The sequence below is a fragment of the Cupressus sempervirens genome, chromosome 2 (assembly GCF_028749045.1).
Source record: "Cupressus sempervirens isolate cs-2001-9-10 chromosome 2, ASM2874904v1, whole genome shotgun sequence".
NCBI classification, from domain to species: Eukaryota; Viridiplantae; Streptophyta; class Pinopsida; order Cupressales; family Cupressaceae; genus Cupressus; species Cupressus sempervirens.
This window is the reverse complement of record NC_143119.1, coordinates 746,718,386-746,744,216: the sequence shown is the minus strand read 5'-3', so window position 1 is coordinate 746,744,216 and position 25,831 is coordinate 746,718,386. Positions and strand designations below refer to the sequence as shown.

The following is a 25,831-nucleotide window of genomic DNA, read 5'->3' as shown; positions in this document are numbered from 1 at the left end:
TTGCTTCATACCATTGCTTGAATAATTTTCATTCATATCGAGAAGCTTCCATACACACAGTTGTAGATCCATACTTTGACTCTTCTAATTTTCTACAATTTAATTACAACAAACTATGAAATAGGGAAATGGATATCCGTGCTATGTCACTATTAAGAGGTCAAAGATGGAGTCCTTAGGATATATCAACTATAGAAATTAAAGGCTATTAGGAATTTGTGAGTGGCATTCAAATGGTATGAAATGGTGTTGGGATACTTTTCTCCTCATTATTGTGGGGGAAACGAATAGACAATTGAACAATATTGTACCATTGAACAAAAAATAGAAAAAAAAAAAGTTTGATATCATTAAGATTGCAAATGAGTAAAAGAGCATTGCTGGTAATTTCAAGGATGAAAGCAATGCAGGACGTATGTAAAATGAGATACAAATCTATTAAAATGTAACCTTTGGACAGATTTAAGGCAAGAGTCTACAATGATAAAATGTGAGCATTTATTCATAATAAATATTTTATAATTTTTTTCCTAATAATATGAATTGAGTATCTTCATGTTATTATTAAAAAAAAAAAAAAATGAGAATTGAATGTAAGATATTTTAGAAAATATAGTTTTAAAATTATATTGACATTTTAAAATGTGAATTTTTTAATAAGAGTATTAATTTTTTCTAATTAAATATAGAAACATTTTTTATTCTACTTTAATTAATTACATTTTGGAAATATTATAAAATTGAAAAAATATTTAAATTTTAGAAACATCATAAAATAGAAAATCACGATAAATTTTGGAAATCTTACTATTTACCAACTACTATATTTTTAATATAATGTGTATCTTTACACACCACTTATTGTTGCAAGTTATGTTTAAGCTATAGGACCATTCACAAAACCACATATTTTGTGTTGTAACTCATTTTGCTTCTTATTTTATAGCATTATTGGCGGTGTAAAAAATCTTTTTCTTTTTCATTATCATTGAAATATATGATTGTCCTCACTTCATCTTTTTAGCACAATTTGATTAGTTTTGTTAATGCCTTTCTTTTTATCATCTTGAAATTTATCTTGATATTAACCACCCTATTTGGGTTCCACAATGTGATCTATTTTGTCAATACCATTATCTTGAAAATCATCTTGATTTTGGTCACCCTTTTGTGGTTCCACAACACGTTCCATTACATGAATATCATTGTTTTCATTATCTTGATTTTGATCTCTCTACGTGGGTCTTTTTATTTGACAAAGGGATCTCCATCTCATAATACACATGTTAAACCTGTCAATTTATCCTATGCCTTGGCTAATTAATGTCATATATTTTGTTGCATGCACATGTGCCTTCCAAAGAAAAATAAGTACTAATAAATCCTCAAGAAAAAATGCATAATCACGTATTCCTCACACAATATTGTTGTTATTCAATAGACAATTGCCAGTAAGGTATGTCTAATGCCTCAAATTCAAGTGGAGGAAATACCCACATTATCCATTGAGACATGCACAAAGTTGTAAAATAGAGGTAAACTCAATAAGAGGAATCTTATTTCTAATGTCTTTTTATAAATTCACAATAAATATATGATGTATATCAATATTAGATAAAATAGTAGGTTAGCTTGATTGATTATTGATTTATACATATTTGAATATATCTAATGTCAACTATTATGTTGGTGTTCACCATTTTTTCTATTGTATCTATTGTGTATTACATTGTGGGCATCTATTATGTTTATGTTGCATGAAGATGATTGTTAAAGATGTATTTTGTGGATAAACTATTAGTAACATGCTTTGTCTACACAACTTGAATTTTATATATATGTTAATTGTAACTTGACGAAATTTGGTTATCTTTAATGACAAATCGAACCATCCTTCTAACCTTCCACAAAATTGATCAAAAATTACCTAGTTGATGAAACTAAAAGGAATTCCAAACTGCAATGTGTGAACTTTATGCAATATTTATGCATGGACCACTATTCATTTGAATTCTTAATTAATAAAAAAAGGAAAATAATTGTATTCTAATTAAATGAGTTTTAAATAGTTTAAAAAATCTTGTGAACATGCAAAGTTTGACCAAGCAATAAACAAGAATTCCATGAAAACAACTAAAGGTTTTCTTAAATTCTCACAATAGAATCAATGGGTTTCAAAATATATTTGGACAACCATCTTCTATAGACTTCTACCTTTTGCTACTATCGGCATACCCCTTTCTCTTTCGAGTGCAAGTGCTAGTTAATCTTTTTGTAGAAAGTTTATTTAATTTTACATACGTTTCTTTTGATCTTTTAACAATTTGAAATAAATCTATTGATAACATAAAAAAATCCAATCTTATGATTTCTTAAAGCTCACAAAATATTTCCCATAACATATTTGTGACGAATGCTATGTCCTCCATCATTTGAATTGACTAATACCCACCCCTTCTAGCCTACTTGCCTCATGTCCCATTGAGCTGTTTAAGTACATTTTCTACTTAAATTTAAACAAGTAGTGTCCCATCCAACTTTCAATCATTAAAAAAGTATTAAATTAATTTTTTTTTCCTATTTTAAAATTGCCGTTATAATTTAACAATTGAAATCAAACATTCAAAAAAATATAGAAGGGTTGAAAATAAGCAGTGAATGGGATCCACTTCCTTTATAAATTGATGCCCACTTTCTTTAAACAAATTTAAATCTTTCAAATCATAGAAGGGAAATTATATTCAAATAATTTTAAATGCTTTGAAGATAAACTTTCTGATAAGATCAGTTGACCATGAGTTCGCAAACCAAACCAGGAATGAATAATAAAAACCAGACATAATTTTTTAAGAAAAACCTCTCTTAGAGCAGTCAAGACTGTTGTAGTTGATGAACATGCCCCTTTCCATCAAGACCTTTGATGAAGAACTTTTGCAGGTACTCTTTCCATGAGGAACCCTGATACAAAGCAGGATGCTCTTTATCAATCAATGCTGGAAGAGGAGAAATAACAGCTTCATCATGTGGATGACAAAACATGGCCCATGAAATCCTTGCTTTCTCCTTGTTTACTACACTCCTGTGCTCCACGCTCTTGTATCTCCCATTGCTCACTATCTACAAAACAAACACAAAATCTTGGAAAATATTCTCAACATCAATATAATAAAAGAATGGAAAACTCAAATGCAAATTTTGGTACCTCCAATGCATCAGCAATGTTAACAATGAGGGCGCCAGGGGCACTTTGAACATCAACCCAATTCCCATCCTTTCTAATTTGCAGGCCAGGGGTTTCATCATGCAGAAGAAATGTAAGTACATTGGGATCAGAGTGAGGAGAAAGTCCAAGTACAATTTCTGGCTGAGGACATGGTGGATAATAGTTAATCCTAATATGCATTTCTTTTAATCCCTCTCCACCCATTGCTTTGTTTATTAGGTTTTCATCTTCTAATCCCAACCCTCTGCTCAACACCTGCAGCAAAAATTTCCACAATTTGTATATCTCTCTTGAGTATTCATCCATAACCTCCCTGCAAATAACATGAAAACTCTATAAATATCAAATTTTATGCTTTTTGTTCCTTTAAGAACTATATACCCATAAGAATTTCTTACAGATAAGCTAACACCCACAAAAGAAAATGATGATTTGAAGAGAAGAAAACCGTGTACGTGAAATCAGAAGGCTTTTGGGGCCATTTGGACATATCCCTTCTTTCAGCCGGCCAAGCAATGTTCCAATAAAAATCTCCCCAGTCCAATTTGGCATCCGGGGAATACCCAAGTTTATTTCCATACCCAGGTTTTCCAGATTGTTCTGTTTTGTATTTTTCCTTTTCTTGCAGAGGAAGATCAAAGAAGGTCTTGCCCATGGATTTCATGCGAGAGATGAGAGACAGTGGGACTCCATGATTGATGATCTGGAAGAAACCCCAGTTTTGTGCAGCTGTTGAGATGGCTGCAATGGTGTCTTGATGAAGATGATGTTGGGCTCCCTGCAAGTCAATGATAGGAATGTGTGTGTTGCATGGCTTGGAGGGCTCAAGATCAGATCTCACATAGTGGAGAGGAACACTTTGGATTCCACTCTCTGCTAGCGTCTGAACTCTTGGTATGCTATCTCGCCTCTCCATTATCGAAGGATTGCTTCCACATTGAGGCGTGCAGACATAGGCTTAGAACATTTGACTTTTGCGGGAGTGCCAAGGGCTTCTATTTCTTCCTTGGAATAGTGTTTGTCTTTCTTTATTCAAATAGTGTATATTATAAGTAGTGTATATTATGTTTATATCTTTAATATATAAATTTATTATAATTTCTTATTCATTGATGTTTAAATTTCAAGGTGGGTTGTTAATGAGTTCTTAGTTTATTAGTGTAGTTGAATTATTCTTTATGAGCCCCTCGGATATCTTGTTACTTGTGCAAGACTCTAAATAAAAATAAGGGATGAAGTTGGAGTTGAATTTAGTGGAATGGTCTTGTATTAAATAGCTTAAGTAGTTTTAATTGTGAGATACATACAATAAATTTACACTCAAAGTATTGAATAATAATGATGTCTTCCATTATTTCCTAAAGAGTGCTTAATAACAAACACTTAAAAACAAACTAAGTAATGAAGGTGGATCAAGATCGATTAGATTTTGTGTCCCAACCATTGAAAATAACAATAAATATTAGATTCTTATATTTTAGAACAATTAGAGAAAAATAAAATTCTTAAAAGGTGAGAGAATTAACAAAATTCAAAAGGAAAATATATAAACTTCTACTTAAACTAGTAATAAAATGATGTAGATTGATAATCAACAAAACTAACATAAACAACTAACTTATGTTAAAAATTCATATAGACCTCAACCTCCTAAATTCCTTCTTTTCTCATTATGTTAGAATACTACCAAAATTTTCTAATTAGATACTGCATGATGAAAGTTAACTCTATTGAAACACATAATTAGTCCTTCATAATATTAAATATCAATTCCTTTATAAGGATTTGCACCTAGTATTTATAAATGTAAAAAGTTGTAAAGTGCTTCTACCTAGTATTTCACCTTATTCTATATTTGAGAGAGATTTCAGGATATGTGCATTAAGTTAATTTTCATAATTTTCTTGAAATTATTGGTTAAATTTAGATCTAAATTTTAAAAAAAAATCTAATATACTAAGTTTGAAAATTAATATATAACATATTAACATAAAATATGAATTATATTAGAAATTTTGCAATTCTTTGAAAGATGTCTTACAAAAGAATGCAAGTTATAAAATTTGAATCATTTAAAATAAAAACTCTAAGACTTTAAAGTGGCACATGATTTGATTGAAGAAATTGTAGAAGAAGAATTATTTGGTAAATTTAAGGATTGCACTATCCTTTATTCTGCAATAGTGAGCAGTCAAGCCCATTAGAATCTAGACCCCGAACTTTTTGTTCTACACTAGAAGTCAGTATTTATGAAGATTCTCTAGATGAGGTTCAAGAGGAGTACATCCACAATACTACATGGATGGAGAAGAGGCATCACTGATTGATCTCAAGGATAGTTTTGATTTTTCAAAGATTGTCCATTGGAGGCAGTTGGAAAAAAGACACCCAGGCCTAAAGGGAGAAAATCCAAGAGCATTAGATCTAAAGAGGAGATTGAGGTTGGTATTCAATCTACCATAGTAGAGAAATTTGCAAATCTAAGATGCTCTGTGAGAAGAACCAAGCATTCTTCTCGACTATAATGAAGCTGATTTCATGGAATGTTAGAGGCATCAATGCCTCTGAAAAAAGGATTAGGGTCAAACAACAACTTGACTCTTTGCAAGCAGACATTCTTCTATTGCAAGAAACAAAATTATCAAATGGGAATTACCTTAAGACAGTTCAAAGGTGGCCTAAATGGCATTCAACCCATAGTCAGAGTATTGGTGCATGAGGGGGACTTGCAACCCTTTGGAATCTTAAGATAGTTATTGGATAGTTAGTTTTCCAAGGACCAAATTGGAAGCTCCTAATTTTTCAACACTATAATTTGTCTTTTGTGCTCTTTAACATATATGGTCCATCCTCCACTGTTGATAAAGCCAGGCTATGGAAGCAAATATCATATGTGTTTCAAACACTTGAAGATCAAAACATAATACTAGGAGGAGATTTTAATGCAATAACATCTTTACATGAGAAGAAAGGTGGTATTTTCCCCCCACCTAGAACAATGGAAGACTTTGTGGCTTTTATAAATGATAATGATTTATTTAATATTATTCTATCTAATGGTTCCTTTAGATGGAACAATAGTAGAGATGGCTTCTTTCAAATTGTGAAATGATTGGATAGGTTCCTTGTTTCATTTAGCTAGAAATTCTGGAAGTATGTTCTCTCTTCTAATATTCTTACATATACAGCTCTTGATCATTTTCCTATTTTGTTAAATCTTACGAAGGAGCCTGATAATAAATCTTCTAGAATATCTACTTTTAAATTTGAAAGTATGTGGTTCAGACATCCACATTTTTTACCTCTATTACAACAATGGTGGGTGAGTTCTCCACACTATGAGGGCACTAGAATGTATTGCTTCCATTGAAAAATGTAGTATGTGAAGGGAAGGATCAAGCATTGGAATAAATATGTTTTTAGAAATATTTTCTACCAAAAAGATCATGTTGGAAAATAGTTACAAGTGATCAATGAACATGTGATTGTCAATGGATTGGATTTGGAAATTTTTAAAAATCAAAAGAATCTTAAAGTTGAATGGAAAAAGCCATGCAAGAGGGAAGAGGTGTTCTCTAGACAGAGATCCAAAGAACTTTGACTTAAAGAGGGTGATAAAAATATGAAATTCTTTCACATGTTAGTTAAAGAAAGAAGGGCTGCAAATACTATTTTTTTAGATTGAAGAAGCTTCTTCGGGAAGATTACTTAAAGAATCTCAGAATATTAAGGCTGAGGGGGAGAATTTTTTTTAGAACTTATTAGCTCCATAGATTGTACTCTCTTCATCTTACAATTGTGAACATGATTTACTTGATTCTATCCCAACACTAGCTACTAGAGAAGATAACATAGAGTTAATGGCTCCATTCACTTTGATGGAATTATAGAATGTTGTCTTCTCCTTGCATCTAGAAAAACCTCTAGGCCTTGATGGATTTACAACACTTTTTTCTCAAAAATGTTGGGATGTGATTGATTTTGATCTTCTTGTAGTGATTGAAGAATCTCATAAAAAGGATCCATGTTAAAGAATTTCAATACTACAAACATTTCTCTGATCCTCAAGACCAAAAATCCTCGAACACTTGCCAAATTTAGACCCATTTCATTGTGCAATACAATGTAAATTTTTTTACAAAGGCAATATACATGAGATAACAACATATCTTAACTAAAATTATATCACCTAAGCAAGGAGGCTTTGTTCCAGGTAAAGAAACAATGGAAGGGGCCATTATTGCACATGAAGCCCTATACTCTATTCATTCCACTCAATCTCCTACTGTGATGATCAAACTTGATATGAAGAAATATTATGATTAGGTGCAATGGTCCTTTTGTTTAAAGTTCTCCAGAAGTTTGGATTTGACTCAAAATGGTGTAAGTGGATCAAGTCATGTACCTCAGATGCCTTCTTTTGAGTTATAGTAAATGGTGCCTTCTGTTCAATCTAGACAAGGTGTACAACAAGGTGATCCATTATCTCCAACACGTTTTATCTTTATGGTAGAAAATTTCAATAGGATTATAAAAGCTAAGCTAGATCAACTAAGATGGGTTAGTACTCAGATTGAAGGTTTTCTTTCAGAATCACTCACTCATTTTTTGTAGATGATACTTTGCTTTTTGGAAAAGCCAATATTCAGGAAGCTAAGGAAATTAAAAGTAATTTAGACTTGTAACTGGAAGTTTCGGGGAAAAGGGTGAATGCTCAAAAATCTAAAGTATTCCTATTGTTTACTACTCCAGTGATCTCCAAAAAATTGTTGAATATTCTTGGTTTCCATCAAGGACTGCTACCATCATTATATCTTGGTATCCCTTTATTTTTTGGCATTAATAAAGCTATATTCTGGAAATCAATTGTGAACAAGATCAAGAGTAGGATCTCTAATTGGAAACACCAATGCCTTACTTTATTTAGGAATATTTTTTTGGTCAAATCAGTCTTAACTTCTATTCCAAACTATACTATGTCCATCGTTAAAGCCTCAACTAGTATTATAAGACAGGTTGAAAAATTATAAGAGGTTTTATTTGGAACATCAATTTGAATAATGAGAAGAAAGTCCCTTTGATACTTTTAAAGGAAATGATTTATGAAAAATATAGTGCTGGAATTGGTTAATACGACATGAGCAAGAGAAATATGTCTTTTGGCACCAAAATTGTATGGAAAATGTTTAGGAAGCCCGAAAGTATATGGTGTAAGATTATGCAAGAAAAAAATTTAGAATCCTCAGATCCTAATAGGATTATAACCGCATGTGGAACTTTATGATATTGTCTAGAGACATCATTACAAAATTTGTCTCCTGGGAAGTGCACAATGGGAAATCAATGAAATTCTAGGAGGACTCTTGGTATGGTTTGCCCCCAGTATCACTTGGAAATGATTTGAAAGATGTCATTTACATTATTAATGACAATTGGAGTGACTATTTGATAGACTATGTCCTGGTTGTAGAAAGATTTTCTGTAAAGTTCTATGGAAAGACCCTTTCACTTTACCAATTTCTCATAGATGCTTTGATTTGGGCTCCTACACCTAATGGTGAATACTACATTAAGGCTGGTTATAGAGCATTGAAATTGGTGGAGCAACATGAAACAAAGCAATGAGAATTTTCTCTCTGCTAGAACAATGTTGTTTTGCCTACAGTAGGTTGCTTTGCTAGGCTTGCACTTCGAAAAAGAATTTTAACCAGTGATAGGCTTCACAAACTTAATATTTCACAGCCTTTTCAATGTGTCTTATGTAGTGAAATTGTGGAAAATATTGATCATTTATTTGTTTGATGCTCTTTTGCCACATTTTGCATACCTATAGAGAAGACAACATTGCTACTAGTTTATTAGCAAAATGGGGGTCTAATGGTATCAATCTTGATTCCAAAAGACTAAGTATTTATGTGAATGAGTTTCTAGAATTAGCACATTTAATTGAAAGAGTTAAAATATAAAATGACTCAATTTATTGACTTAGATTTTCTAGATACTTTTGGATACATACAGACTTGATATTGAATGTTTCACATTAATACGTGAATAACTTTATATAACCTCACTTTCCCTTACAACAACTACTTACATGAGTAAATTCCTAGCAACTATATTGAACTAATTTATTTATTTAATCTAATCTTAGAAACTAACTTAATTTAATGTATTAAATCCAACATTCCCCCCTTATTACATTAATCCAATAGGAGTGAAGTTGTAAAGGTTTTAACCAGAAACTTTTATGAAGCTACTTTCACCAATTTTCTTCATTGGATCCTTTGATGAAATGCTTAACCAATCTTCACTTATTGAAGTACATTTTTTCTCTACAACTTTAGATTACAAACCCTAAACTTGTCCTCTTAAGTAGATTTCATATCTCAACTTCAGACTATAAATCTTGAAGTTGTCCTCATAATTAGATTGTTTCCACCTCCCTTGCACAATGAGACACAGTTCCTCCAAAATTTCACATCTCCTTGGACTGTGTCTAATGCCTCCTTTGGTGTTGCACATGAGATGCCTTTCCTCTAAAATTCCACATCTCCTCTGAGTGTGTCTAATGCCTCCTCAAGTGACGTAGAAACAATCACCACTAATATGTCTGCACATAGATGCCTTTCCTCTGAAAGTTGACATCTCCTCCGCGTGTCTCTAACAACATTCTTCAAATCTTGCCCCTCCTCACTCCATAGAAGGAAAATCATGCAACCAAGCCCCCTCTCTTCTTTAGGGACACGATTCTATCAAGTCCCTTCTTCTCTTGAGGGATGAATTTGCCAAGCCTTGTCTTTATAGGTACACAAATAGTTGCTTCCCAAGCAATAATCATATCTTAGCGAGAAGCTAGCTCTAGGTGATAAAAATTCTCCAACCTCCATTGCCTCCAACATCCTATCTTCAATATAAAATTGGAGAAGATCTCATCTAAAAAAGTTAGGGTCTGGTCATCCAAAACCCATTAAAAGAACTCTTCTCCCCATTGATCAACCCACTCTAATAACAAATGAAAGAGCTAACATATAAAATGACTCAATTTATTGACTCAAATTTTCTAGATACATTTAGATACATACAGACTTGATACTGAATGTTTCACATTGATATGTGAAAAACTTTATATAGCTTCATTTTTTGTAAATATTAAATCAAGCAAAGAAATAGAGCAAAAAAGATGAATACACGAACACAAGATTTATTGTGGTTCAACAAAACTTGCCTACATCCGTACTCAAGTAGGGAATGCTTTATTATGAGTAACCAATACAATTACATGGGCTGCATAAATCCATTATATAGAACTCTACAAATACAGAGAGTCAAGGGAGAATGAATAGTCAATGATTGTTGGGCTTCATATCCCAACAATCTCCCTCGTGAAGTCCAACCGGTACACCCATGTGCATTAGCATCCTTTCTTCCCAATCCATATCTTTTAGAACAACCAAACCTTGAGAAGATCTTAAATTTTCCAGAATATGTTCCACCACACTCCAAAAGAGTCTTCTCCAAATCAAATCAGAGTCAAAAATATCTCCTCTCAATTGCAACCCTTTGCTTGCATAATTTGCATCATTTTTATGGTTATTCTCATTTAAGAAAACATAATTTCCATTATTATTATTATTATTATTAGCTATTGAGGTCTTGCTTGAGCCACCTAAAACACCATAGAACTACATTTTATTTCCACAATATGTAGTTGAGAATAATATGTTAGGTAGAGTATTACTCTGTGAGTTGAAGCCATGGGTTCTTTGAAGCACTTGATAAAAGCCTCTTCCACCCATGCTAATTACTGAATTTTCCACATAATTGACCAACCTTTCCATGTCAATATGACTATTGTGATATGTTGGGAGTTTTGAATCAGAAAATGCCTAGTTTAATTTCTCTGCAATATCATTTTTGTCCTTTGATAGTCTGATTGGCTCCCTATAATTGATAAATGCCTAATGCAATTTCTTTAAAATAGTATTTTCACCCCTGATAGATTCTTTGGTCTTTGAGTCCTTACAAACATTCTCATCAGTAACACATGAGAACAACATGTCCTTGGCTACAACTTCTAGTGTTTTATTCATTGCAGGCTATGTATGATAACGTGGACCAATAGTTTGGACTCCTACATTTATTTCATCATGTGGAGGATTGAATTCAACATTCACAATATGAGTCTCTAATCCATAATTCATTGTGGATTGTAATGGATAATTAATTCCACACATTGTGCCTCTGTGTGGTGAGTGACCTAGAATAAAATCTTCATTGGAAGATCGATTCATTCCCTCTCTACTCTACATTAGTGACAAGGTTTGAGTCCTTGGTATGTGCAATGAGTTGACTTGCTCATCATTCTCCATGGGGAAAATATTTTCCTCATATGAAGCCTCTAAAATTGGGTCATGTGAGGCAAGCATGTCACTGTGGGGTATACTATGGAGAGATTGGAACTTGTGCGACCAAGCCTAAGATGAATTTGGGTTCTACACATATTGAGAATAGGGAATCATATTATTCCCCATAGCATCCATTGGACTCCTTTCACAATGCTGAGGAGATTGTGTCTTCCTTTCACAACATTGAAGAGGTTGTCTCTGGCCTGTGTCCTCCCAGTTTTGTTTTCCACATTGGGGGCTCTCAATGGGTAGAGAAGTAGTATGTTCTCCACTTATGACTTCCCCAAGCTGGTCATCATCCAACATCCCAACAATAGACCTATCCATTTCATGTTTTTTTGGGTGCCTATTCATCTACCCCTTCACCAAGTTACAACTTTGGTTATTGTTGTCCCAATTTGATCTGCCAAACAACATAGAGCATCCTTTGATTTTATAGTGAAAGTTACCATCTTTCACATGTGAAGGAGAATCCAATCTCTCACCAATATCTTATGAGATGCTTCACTTGGCTCACCTTGAGCTCTTCTATCTTTAGAAGAAAAAATTGACAGTGCCTCCTCTTCTTCAGGATGAGCAACAATTTACACCTCTTGACCTTCTCAGTCGATATACAGGCCTCTCCTTGGGCCCCCACCAATAGCCTATGCCTAGCCACATATTTTCAAGCTACATCATCCTCAACTTGAGAGGCAACTTTCACATTAGTTTTGACCTTAGACTCTAATGACAATTCTTTTGAACCTTCATTGTTTATAAAACTAGAATCTATCTCTACCTTCAACATAGGGAAAAGAAGTTAGAAACTTGTCTTACGAGGCCAACTATTGTTCTCGATAAATGTCATAGCTACATTGATTGCAAAAGGAAATAATTCCATCTTTTGTCTCATCTTCAGGTGATTTCTCCTCTTTTTTCCAACCATCCCACCAGCGTACACGATGTTCCTTTCTTACTTTCACATACACAACATCTCTTTCTAAATTATCAATAAACTTGTTGATAATAAAATCAACTTCATCTTCTTTCATCTATACTCAACCTCACCAAGCTCTCATACCAATTGTTAATATTAAATCAAGCAAAGAAACATAATAAAGAAGATGAATACATGCACACAAGATTTATCATGGTTTGGAAAAACTTGCCTATGTCCACACTTGAGTAGGGAATACTTTATTATGAGTAACCAATACAATTACATGGGCTACATAAAGCCATTATATAGAACTCTACGAATAGGGGAGTTGAGGGAGAATGAACAGTCAATGACTGTTGGGGGTGAACCACAATACTAGGTACCACTTTTGGGGGACGAAGGAAATTGTGAAATGGTGCAAAATTCGCATAACAAATCTTACTTATGTTCACGTGAACTTACTAACCATGTTCGCACAAACATATTAACTTTAAACAAGGAATGTTCACGCAAACATATCTTGTTAATATGTTCACGCGAACATATTTTAATGATGATTTTGAGACTAAAATGTCATTTTTATGCTTTTCCTATTCATTTTTATAGCAAGGTGGATTTGGTTTGAATGTTGGGGTGAAAATATTGGACTGGTAAGTGAGCAACATCACTTTGCATCATTCTCCTCTAGATTTTAGTCATTGCGCTATTTCGGGTATGTTTATATGTTATTATTTGAATGTTTTTTATGTTTTGAAAACATATTTTCACGTTTATTTAATATTTTTATTGTTTATTTATCTTAGTTAATTCTATTAATTTATCATTTTTAATTTTTTGGTATTTGTTAGTTATATATGAATTTTATTAGAAAATACATAAGAAATTATTAAAAAAAATTAGTGTAGAATATTATAAAAATATTAATTTAGCATTAGAAAATAAATTTAGAAAAAAATTAGTGTTAAATCAGATAAATATTAGAAAATATTAGAAAAATAATAGTCTAGAATATTAGAAAAACATTAGAAAATGTTAAAAAAATGTTAATCTAGAATATCAAAAAAATATTAGTGTAAAATTAGGAAACAAATTTAGAAAAATATTAGTTTTATTAGAAAAACATTAGAAAAAACAATACATTTATATTAGAAAAACATGAGAAAATATTTTAAAAAAACACTAGTCTAAAAAATATTAGAAAAATATTACAATATATTAGAAAAACATTACAAAATATTTTTAAAAAAATGGTGTAGAATATTAGAAAACAAATTTAGAAAAATATTAGTTTTATTAGAAAAACATTAGTTTAATTAGAAACAAATTTAGAAAAATATTAATTTTATTAGAAAAATATTAGAAAAGTCAAATTTAGAAAATATTAGTTTAATTAGAAACAAATTTAGAAAAATATTAGTTTTATTAGAAACACATTACATTTAAATATTAGAAAAACATTATAAAATATGTTTAAAAATATTAGTATAGAAAATATTAGAAAAATATAAGAAAATATTAGAAAAAATATAAGAAAATATTACATAAATATTACAATTTAAAAAAAAAAAAATTATTCTAGAAAATATTAGAAAAACATTACAAAATATTAAAGAAAAGCATTATAAACTATTAACAAAATTAGTATAACATTAGGAAACAAATTTTGAAAAAAATTGTTTTATTATAATAACATTAGAAAAACATTAGTGTTAAATTAGATAAATATTAGAAAATATTAGAAAAATAATATGCTTTAATATTAGAAAAACATTAGAAAATATTAAAACATTAGAATATTAGGAAAATAAATTAGGATAACATTAGGAAATATTAGTATTTAACATTAAAGAAAATAAATTAGTATGTACCATTACAAAATATTTGAAAAAACATTACAAAATATTAGAAAAACATTATAAAATATTTGAAAAAAAATCACAAAATATTAGAAAAAGCATTAAACAAAATATTAGAAAAACATTATTAAAAAAAAAAAAGTGTAGAAAATTAGAAAATATTAGAACTCTATCTCCAACCCTTTAACCCTAACCCTAACACTAATCCTAACTCAAACTCTAACCGTAATTTCTAACACTAAGTCAAACTCTAACCCTAATCTAACTCTAGTGTGAAAACTCTTTAACCCTAATCTAACCCTAGAGTTCTATAACTAAAATCCTAATCTAACCCTAGAACTATAACCCTAATCGAATTAGATAACTCCAACCTAACTCTAACCATAACTAAGACCCTGATCTAACCCTAAAACTTAAACACTAATCTAACCCTAACTCAAACTCAAGCCCTAATTTAACACTAACCCTAACTAACCCTAGAACCATAACTATAATCTAACTCTAACTAGAAAACTCTAGTTCCAGGAAGAATCTAACCCTAACCCTAATCTAACCCTAACTAAAACCCAAATCTAACCATAACTCTAGAATTTAAACCCTAACCAAACCCTATTCTAACTCAAACCCTAATCAAACCCTAATCTAACCCTAACCAAACCCTAATCTAACTTGAAAATTGTAATCTAACCAAATCTAACCCTATAAATCAAACCCTAACAAAACCCTAACCAAACTTAAACCCTAATCATACCCTAATCTTTAACCAAACCCTAATCTAAATCATACCCTACTCATACCCTAATCTTTAACTGAAACCCTAATCTAAATCAAACCATAATCAAACCCTAATCTAATCCTAACTAAAAACTCAAACCCTAACCAAACCCTAACCAAACCTTAACCAAACCCTAACTCAAACTCTAGAATCTAATCATAACTAAAAATTGAAACCCTAATCTAATCCTAACTAAAAACTCAAACCCTAATCTAACTCAAACCCTAATCTAAATCAAACCCTAATCATTAACCATTATCTAATCATAACCCTAGAAATCAAACCCTAACCAAATCTTAATATAACTCAAAGCCTAATCAAACCCTAAAATCTAATTCAAACCCTAATCTTTAACTCAAAATCTAACTGAAACCTTAATCCAAATGAAACCCTAATGAAACCCTAAAATCTAACTCAAACCCTAATCTTTAACTCAAAATCTAACTCAAACCCTAATCTTTAAGTCAAAATCTAACTCAAACCCTAATCTTTAACTCAAAATCTAACTCAAACCCTAGAATCTAAATCAAACCCTAATCATGAACCTTAATGTAACTATAACCCTAACCAAAACCCTTTAATCTAACTCAAACCCTAATTTAACTCAAACCTTAAGTCAAACCCTAGTCTAATCTTAACTGAAAACTCAAACCCTAACTCTAACACTAACTCTCATGTATGAAATTACATATCTTTTAAATAAAAATTTGTGTACTAGATTACATGTATATGTATATATATGTGTATTTACAATATATATTAGCTCCATCATTGTAGACATGACTTCACACGATCAGCCTGCTCATTATCCAGAGGGTGATGAGGCTCTTGTTGTGACTCCTCTTGATGCGATTCCTGCTGCAACTACTATTATAGCTCTTGATATAGTTCATGGTGCTACTCGTGGTGGCACTCATGGTGGGGCTTGCACTACAACTCATGGTGGGGCTCATTTTGTGCCTCATCATAGGGCTCGTGGTGGGGCCGCTTGTGTTGTGGCTCTTGGTGTGGCTCCTGCTGTAGCTCCTAGTGTGGCTCCTGGTGTGGCTCCTGCTATAGCTCCTAGTGTGGCTCTTAGTGCAGCTCCTGCTAGAGGTCTTGCTACGCCTCCTCTTGCACCACCTCCATGCATTGATATCAATGCATTATTTGCATTTGTAGAGCAGGAGGTGCAGATATTAGAGAAGTCTATATTGTCCTCCGATGATGGTTTATATAGATATATATGTATGACTATATGCAGGAGTTTACAGGATCTCATTGCTAGATTTAGATCTCATCATTCATTTACCCCCGATGTATTAGCTACCATATCTAGGGAGCTTAGAGATGAGATTTTAGGGGATGCATCTTTTGATGACGTCAAGAGGGTAGCCCCCAAAGACATCATCAAATGAGATTTTTTTCATCCCATGAGGGTACACAGGGTAGGGTGAGAGGTTATCAAGTGACACTGTGTAGAGATCCTATTATCGCTAGTATGATCTATCCGCATTTCTTAGCCGCACATGGTTGTTATCCTAATAACGATTAGATACCTCTTTATTTTGCACAATAGTTGTATACTGAGTTCCACATAGGGTGCAACGTCAACTACTTAGACATTCCAAATTATTGCAAATAGGGGCGTGGTCAGATCGTAGATCGTGACCAATATCGAAGTGCACAATGCTAGCCACCTGCAGATGTGAGATAGTTCGTTGAACATATACTTCCGCCTGTGACTCCAACACTAGCACCTATTACATATAGAGTTATCATTGCTTCCCAGAGGGGAGCAATTGATAGTATTGGACACATTGCATCTGTGGCTCCTAGTATCACATCTAATTCTCTTGGTCACTATATTCACACTCGACGGATTCGTCTAGGTTGACCATCTTTAGAGGCATCCAATAACACTTCAGTCACCTCTACCGATGAGGCATATAGAGCTACTAGACTACCAGTACCAAGCGATGTTCGTGCTTTTTCAGGATAGCACACACATATTGATTTAATGCTATATTTTTTGGAGGATTTGTTTCAGAGTATCAATTATATTTTTGATACATAGGGGATACTAGTTCACTTAGTGATGGGCACCATTAGAGCCCCATAGTTCCATAGGCATAGACCACACTAGTGATAGTTTCTACATAGCATAGCTCACAACATTTTGTACTAGGCTTACGACACTCTACAAATGACTCTGGCATACGAGTTGGAGATGTCGATATCATATTTGAGGGCCTTGAAGATTTTGGTGAGTAGTTATGAGGGCTATCTAAGATTGATACTAGTCTGAGCATGGAATTTCCATTGTATATGGACACATTATTTTGACCCAAAACTGATTCTACACCATTACCCAACCAGTTACACACACCACTTCACTCATCATTACTAGCAGTTGGAGATTGTGGTGCTGAGGGTGGTTCAGTACGTGTTGGAGTTTTAGGAGATGATGTTGGTGTATTAGGATGGGATGTTGATAGTAGAGGTGCATTGATAGATGATACAATGGAGTTTGATGATCATCCTCCACCTCCTAAGACCCAGGTACACACACACATAAAATATTTTAAAATATTTTAAAAATTGAAATTAAAAAAACTAGTTTAGATAGATATTTAAAAGTTATAATAAATTGTGCAGGCATAGGTCACCGAGAACATATTGATTACATCTAGTGTTGGGTTAGGGCATGTATGTCAGAGAGAGGATTCTACTAAGACACCTAGTAGTGCTCAAGTACAGTTTTAAATAGTTTGTAAAGTTATTTATGTTTCAAAGTATATGCACTCGTATTCATGTACACATGTATATATATATATATATATATATGTTTAGATAGTTCTAATGTACATATATATTTGCAGGGCTTGGTTGTTACACCTCAGCCATAGGATGTATAGGAGACTTGATCTAAGGGTTGTTTTGTTCGTATGTGTCTTGAGGGGTCCCTCCAGTAGAAGTAGATTTATATATATTTTGATGCATTTATATATTGGAGACTTTGTATATTCTAGAGACTTACATACATGTATGTGTATTTTAGTAGCTTGATGACATGTACATTTCACTATTTATTTGACTATTTAGTACTTCAGTAGTTGGATGACATGTATATGACTTTTTATATTTTACGACATACATGTTTATTTGAGACTTACAGTTTGCATACGTATGCATTTTAGTGGAGATATTAGATTAGATGTTTATTCTTGAGACATACATGTATGTGTATATTTTTGTATTTTAGTAGAACATTCTTCATGAATTAGATTATAGATCTTAAACTTTAGATTTTAAAATAAATTAACCCAAATGATTTAGATTACAAATTTAAAACATTATATTTATTTGTAATCATTATAAAATAATCAATTAGTATGACTAAAGATGTAAATATTTGGTAAATCAATTAGTAGGACTAAAGATACAAATTTGTTAAATCAATTAGTAGGGCTAAAGATAAATATTTGTATGTACAACCTTCATCCATGGTAATTAATATTATTAAAATGTATGTACTTATGTACATTTAAAAACACATAATGAGATGAAATTCAATAGTTTGAAAAGAAGTTGATAAAAGAATTCTAACATATTTAATTATCTTTGATACACATCTATCTAATGACCGTGTAAGTTCCAACTAATTTGTATTGCCTATTTATATCAAGTTGTTATTATTATTCACCCATGGTAATTAATATTATTAAAATGTATACATTTAAAAACACATTAATAAACTAATCAACTAAGAGTATGATCCTACAATAAACTAACATTAATATATAGTTTTTTAATAAACTAATGATAAATAAGCGTATGATCCTACAATTAAAAACACACAATGAGATGAAATTCAATAGTTTGAAAAAAAGTTGATAAAATAATTCAAACATATTAAATTATCTTTGATACACATCTATCTAATTATTGTGTAAGTTCCAACTAATTTGTATTGCCTATTTAGATCAAGTTGTTATTATTATTCACCCATGGTAATTAATATTATTAAAATATATATATTTAAAAACACATTAATAAACTAATAAACTAAGAGTATGACCCTACAATAAACTAACATTAATATATAGTTTTTTAATAAACTAATTTGATAACATAATCTTTAGTTTAGGATGGTAATTAATATTATTAAAATGACACATTTATAAATTCCAATTATTCATTAGTAGGACTAAAGATACATATTTGTTTTATGTAGATAAAAATATGCTAGTAGGTAAGCCAATACACTATTTAAAAAAAATTCTAGAATATATAATATTCTTAATAACCTTCATCCATGGTAATTAATATTATTAAAATGTATACATTTAAAGGTCCTAAAATTTGATATATCAAGGCAAACAACTTTAAATCTAGTCAAATTATTATAAAATAAATCTTAAGAAGAAGTAATTTATCTAATTAAGATAATATTATTAAATTAATATAACATTCATCCCTTCTAATTTTCTACATTTAAAGGTCCCAAAATTTGATATATCAAGGCAACCAGTTCTTTAAACTTTATTCAAATTATTATAAAATAAATCTCAAAGGTTAGTTCAACCATGATATGCACTTATAATGTTGTAATATCTTCTCATGATCATCACTATCTAGTCTCCACTTGCGACGTGTGCACTTAAATTTGACTGGATGTAGACAAAGCTTGATAGCAACAACCATGTGGCTATATTGTAAAACCTTGTTATCAGGTTGATAATCAACAAAGTGTATTCTATGTTGGACTATTTTGTCTTGCTTCAAATATGTTCCCTATATCACAACAAAACTTGCACCACAAATTTAAATATTTTAAAATTTGATAGATATAAAGTTACCTAGATATTTATAAATTCATATATGTATGTGCACATGTGTATGTATAATACCTATGGGAAACAACATTTCATCACTTTCTTCAAGATCATATAGCTTTGTCCACTCTATAGTACCTTGCAATAAATAATAACTAACACCTTCATGATTTCTAGGCTCAGTAATTACTACAAAGACATCTCTTACAGAATAAGTATACATACATATGTATAGTATATATAAGACAATTCATTGATAATTAAATAACAAGTTGAGATTAATTTTTATTATACTTACCCACTTTTACCGATCTAGAGATATGATTATAATCATTAGAAATCAATGGAATATCATCAAAATTTTCATCATCTTTATCAAATGTATTGGTAACATCAAGTGGTACTGAAATCCATGCACCTATATATATACATGTTTGATTGATGCATTCTTGATAGTCTTCATTAATGTAGCTGTCACAAAAACATGAGTATTCTCTTGTCTTCAATGTCCAATTGTGATTATCTGTACTCATGACTAAATGTAAGGAATGTATCTTTTTCTTTTAACACCTGAGAGTTCATTACATTGAAAATATGGATTGTAAATTAAATTTAAACTTCAATGAATTATAAGATAAAACTTAAAAATGAAATTTTAAAATTTAATTGTATAAAATTTAAACAAATGTACACATCCATACCCGTTATCTCCCAAAAGACTCTATATGGTACCTATCGACTTGTTGTTGATGATGTCTTGACCTTGTCTGATGCAAAATGTGTATTACACCTTCAATAACATCATGTGCATCATTTATATGAACTCCTTGATAATTCATTTGATACTTTCATAGAGCACATTTGATGCAATCTCTAGCACCATCATGTTCACCTTTTCCATGCCCACTCTTGAAGAAATTTTATATGTGTTTTATATTCTCATTGTGATGATATCTATATAATGCATAAAATGGTCTAGATGATTTGAACTATGTGGCACATCCATTAGACCAAACATAATATTTATCAATATTTATGTCTCTTTCTTTCAAATAAGAAAAGAACATATTGAAGCAACGTTCTACATAGTGAATGTCATGTTCTTGATCATCACTTATTTAAAAATGATATTCCTTTTTAATGACCCATGTTTCAACTGTACTTTGAACATCATCCAAATCTAATTGTGCATGTCTATAACAAACATGTACCATAATAGTGACCTGCTTAGAAAAGAAATAATTTGATTGAATTGCTTTCTGATCAGTAAAGGAATAGATCTCTACAAAATCAATGACTAATACAATTTTTCCAAGCGGAAAATTATCTCTCAAAGTTTGAAACTATTGTGCTTGCCACTCTACAAAAAATGCATGATGAATATAAGGTTGAATCAAGTTCTTAAATATGTCCATAAATGTTACAACAGGTAACTCTTCTTTAACATATTCCAATCTTTTTGTCTCTTTCTCCAACTTTGTTTCATTCTTCACATACTTGTAACTTTTGCAATTCAATTTTTTTGTTGCATCAATATTTTCATTTTTCAAAGGAAATAGAGCCAATTCAGCACATGTTCCACATAATCCTTTGATGCAATTTATTTGACTAGATGGATCATTTATTTTGTCATATAGAATGGATGATATAAACTCAATTCTCCTACTAGGAAGAGTAGCATGAAAATCATATGTGTCTTTTGCAAACTTAGAAAAATACCTGATAGTGGAGATCAAACTCAATATGATGATGAAAACATGTTTCAAACACTTTTTTTGACCTCACAAAGTATAGCTTCAATTTTTTAAACATTGTTTGTCCAATTTCTACATTAGGATGTTCACTATAAAATGACACATATAACTCATACTGTGTTGTGTTCAACCAATATTTTGTATGATGTTTATATTGACCAGATGCAATCCTATATCTGATAACATCTCTACTATTTGATGAAGGATGAGTGTTATCAATCCAAAATAATATGACTAAATTTTTTAATCCCACATCAATCCTATCAGAATGAGGTGTTCTACACATGATTTCCCAATTGCCTTCCATAGTACTATCATCTAGAATTAATCTTCTCTTAACATATTATCTCATTGTTTTCCTACTAAAACCCATTTTAGATGAAATTGAAGATATTTATCTATTTTGGGTCATATTCTTATTTACAACAGACATCAACATCACTTTTCTTGTGATAGACTTATCTTTAGTTCAAGACTGTTTTCCTATGTTTCTCAAACCTTGTTTAACATTTCCAATCATATTAGTTTGCATGTTAGAAAATCTTCTCTTCTTTGATGTTGTGTCTACACCTAACAATTTCAATGCCTCTTACAACTTCTTTTGTGTAAGAAAAAGTGAAAGCAACTGATCTTGTTCAAGTGTTTCAATTTTATCAAATTTAATCATTATTTCTCTAATCTTCTTATTCATTGACCTTTTCTTAGATAAACTTAAGGGTTCAATAGTAGTTGCAAGTGTTCTCAATTTATCCACATCCATTCTAAGTAAATGATCTAAATTTTTATGAGAAATTCCATTCTTTATAGATTGGACAATATTTATGAGTTCGTCCATACTAGTTCCTACACCTGATCCTGACCCTTCTCTAACTTCTATTACTGAAATTTCTATAAGGAGCAATTTTGACCCTTCTCTAACTTCTGTTATTTGAATCTCTATAGGTAGTGATCTTGAACCTTCTTCAACATTCATTGTTTGAGATATTTTAGGTAGCATTCCTGACCCTTCTCCCATCTACACTTCTACTTTTGTTGAGCCTCCTTCAACATTTCCTTCACCTTGTTGATTGTTTGCAACAAACTTATAAATAAATCAAATTAGATAAAAAAAAAATATTGATACATAATTAAATTCAAGAGCATAAAAATAAATAAATTTTATATATATATATATATATATATATATATATATATATATAAAATTCGATGATAACGTGTCGTAGTCTTGTAAAGATTTCTTTGTTCTACTTCATCAGATCTCTTCCTTGCATATATGTTTTGCCTTCTTTTCTTGTTTCCTATCAAAAAAATTATAATTTTTTCTTTCCCTTGCCTTAATAAATTTGCAATAACTTTATAAAATTTTTGGAGTAACTTTAAAATTGTTGGTGTAAATAATTATTCACTATTTACACTTACTTAAGTTTACTTAGGTTAATGCATATTTTTATTATTTATTTATTAGCCACCTAGGAGTATGTGCACTCTTGTGAGTTGTCATGTTGACAACACAAGAGTCCACACCTCTTTTATGCACATGTTGTCTACAACATAGGAGTTAGCACACAAATTTAGCACATGGTGTCTACCTTGTCATTTTTATCCATTTATCTAGAATGATGGATAAGGAATGTGCTTAGTTTTCATGATACTTATCTTATCTCTTGGTTATTTCTAGAGACTTTCTAGGTGCTTCCTGAGAGGCCTTTATATACAGGCACTCCTAGTGTGTTTACATATCATATACTGAACATAGCAATGTATTAGGACATACTCTGATTAATTGATTATATCCATTTTTGGTCTATAGTTGTGCTTGTGTTTGAGTTCTTAATTCCTGGGTGAATTTTTTCCTAAGACAAATTCTTACATGGTATTAGAGCTCTTGGAGATTTTCTCATCACATAACCATTCGAGACCATTGTTGCTTCAACACCTCAGCCCAAATTTGGAGTACTATAGAAATTAGGAGCATCTAGAGCCAAATCTGACCTTGCCATTGCGTCCAAAATGCCGATTCAAAAAAAATCAGTATAAAGTTGCCTAACATAGGCCAAAGTCGATTATGAGGCATTTTTTTTTTTTGCAAACCAGCACTTGAAGGACTGATTTACAAAATTGGTATGATCATTTTAGATTTGTACATTTAATTTTTAGATTTGCATTTTTTTCATCTACATCTCTGCTATTTTTTTTGAATCTACATTATTTTCCAAAAATGTTTTGGCCATAGGGCCATAGGAGAGATTTTTTGCAGGTGAAGATTGAAGCTGATTGGTGTAAATCAAATATTTGCATCAGATTTCAAAGGTCCAAAAACCCCCAAATTGGTTTTTGTTTCATCCAAATCAGATATCTGAGGCAAAATATAGAGCCATTTATTTTTTTGAGGCGTGGCAGCAATTCAGAATAAATAACAGTAGCAACAATTTTCAAACAATGATATCTCCCTCATATGGACTCCTTTTTGTGAGCAATTTTTTTTTTGTTTTGGGGTAGGATTTCGTGATCTACACATTGGTGTAGGTAGTTTCAGATCTCTATTCTTGAATTTTTATGCAACTCACAAATCTCAATTTTTGCCACTTAAAATGCTTAGTATAGGCTCATCTGGACTCCAAATTAGGTTCCATTTTTTTTGAAAGTGCATTTTTTTTATCTACTTTCCAAATTTGAAATTAGATTATAGGTTCTATAGATAGAAATACTACTTTTATAAATAGGCCCTAAATTGGCAAGTGGCTACCAAGTGGCTAAATCATACATTAGGGGGGTTCTTTGATTCATTATTCTTGTATTTTGGGGGTTCATTGATTGATCTCATGGAGGAGTATTGTTTCACATGTCGCCATGGCATTAGACCCAAGTTGACAAAAAGAAACAATCACACATGGAGTGATACACTCTTTGATCATCTTAGAAGAGAGCATAAGGAAGTATTTTTTTATTTATGTTCCAACAGATTGATCTTTGGCACTGAAGAACAACCACTTGTTGGCAGATTGAATGTTATCATTTTTACCAGTCTCTCTTCTTCTAATTATTATAAGCTAGTTGCCAAGATACGGCCACCACATGATTATTGGATGTATCTTTGGGAGAAGTATGGAGATCCAACCATTCCTCCATTCCTAGAAGATATCTTACCTCCAGTTGTTGCTGCATCCTCTTTAGATGAGATCATACCTCTAGATGCTTTGGATTCAGTGCAGTAGGATCCTTTATGTCTTCCTACTCTACCTTCATGTGATGGCTTCCTTTTTGCCCTTGAAGGTCTGTTCATAGAGTCTCAGATTGAAGATGTAGGAAAAACTCTTAAGGATATTTGTCTTCTCTTTGAGGTAAATTCTTCATTCATTGCCGCAGTGACAAATTCATGTACTTCAACATAATAGGGTACACATGGTCTTCCAAGTGATGACTTCTTGACTAATATTTCAGGTTTATTCGTGGAGTCACACACAACAAATTTCGAGTACTTCTTTGATGATTTATCACTTCTCTTTACAAAGGAAGATCCTTCTATAGTTGTTGCAAGGGCCCACTCTGACCCTCATGTCCATTCTTTACATGATCAATCTTCACAGGTTGGCGTGATTGTGGATATTTATGTACAACATCTATAGGAGGTCTCTTTGACATTAGAGAAGACTATTGATTTTTTGAAATAGGTTCTACATCACTCCTTGTTTGATCTACACTTTTTTTTAGTAGTTTTGGAGGAAGCCATCATCAACATCGACATAAGGACACTTGAGCAGGTTTCAGAGATACCGTTCATCATAAAGATTCCTTCTCCATACGGAGGATGCATCTCCTTTGTACCATTGCATTTTTTTCTTCCAAAGGGGAGGAACATCATTCAAAGGTCATAGATCAGCTTCTATGTCAGAGCATTTCTCACTGACTACATTTAAGGGGGGGGGGACTACCTTATCTCCTTCTTCTCTTTTTTGGGGGGGACTTTTTCCTCTTAGGGGGTTTTGTTCTTCTCCATTTCTCTCTTGTATATACTTTATGTATGTCATAATGGGGGGGTCTTGATTACTCCATCTATCCATGCATCCCTTTTCATTTCTCTT

General features: G+C 31.7%; 1 protein-coding gene across 1 annotated transcript; it reads right to left on the bottom strand.

The window, feature by feature from the left end:
* Positions 1-2,706: 2,706 nt before the first annotated feature.
* On the bottom strand, positions 2,707-4,218 carry LOC149575571 (leucoanthocyanidin dioxygenase-like). Its single transcript, XM_089815316.1, has 3 exons — positions 3,679-4,218; positions 3,203-3,536; positions 2,707-3,117 (listed from the first exon to the last, which is right to left on the bottom strand). The coding sequence occupies exons 1-3, from the start codon at positions 4,137-4,139 to the stop codon at positions 2,872-2,874; spliced, it is 1,041 nt and encodes a 346-aa protein (XP_089671442.1). The 5' UTR covers positions 4,140-4,218; the 3' UTR covers positions 2,707-2,871.
* Between the last annotated feature and the right edge of the window lie 21,613 nt (positions 4,219-25,831).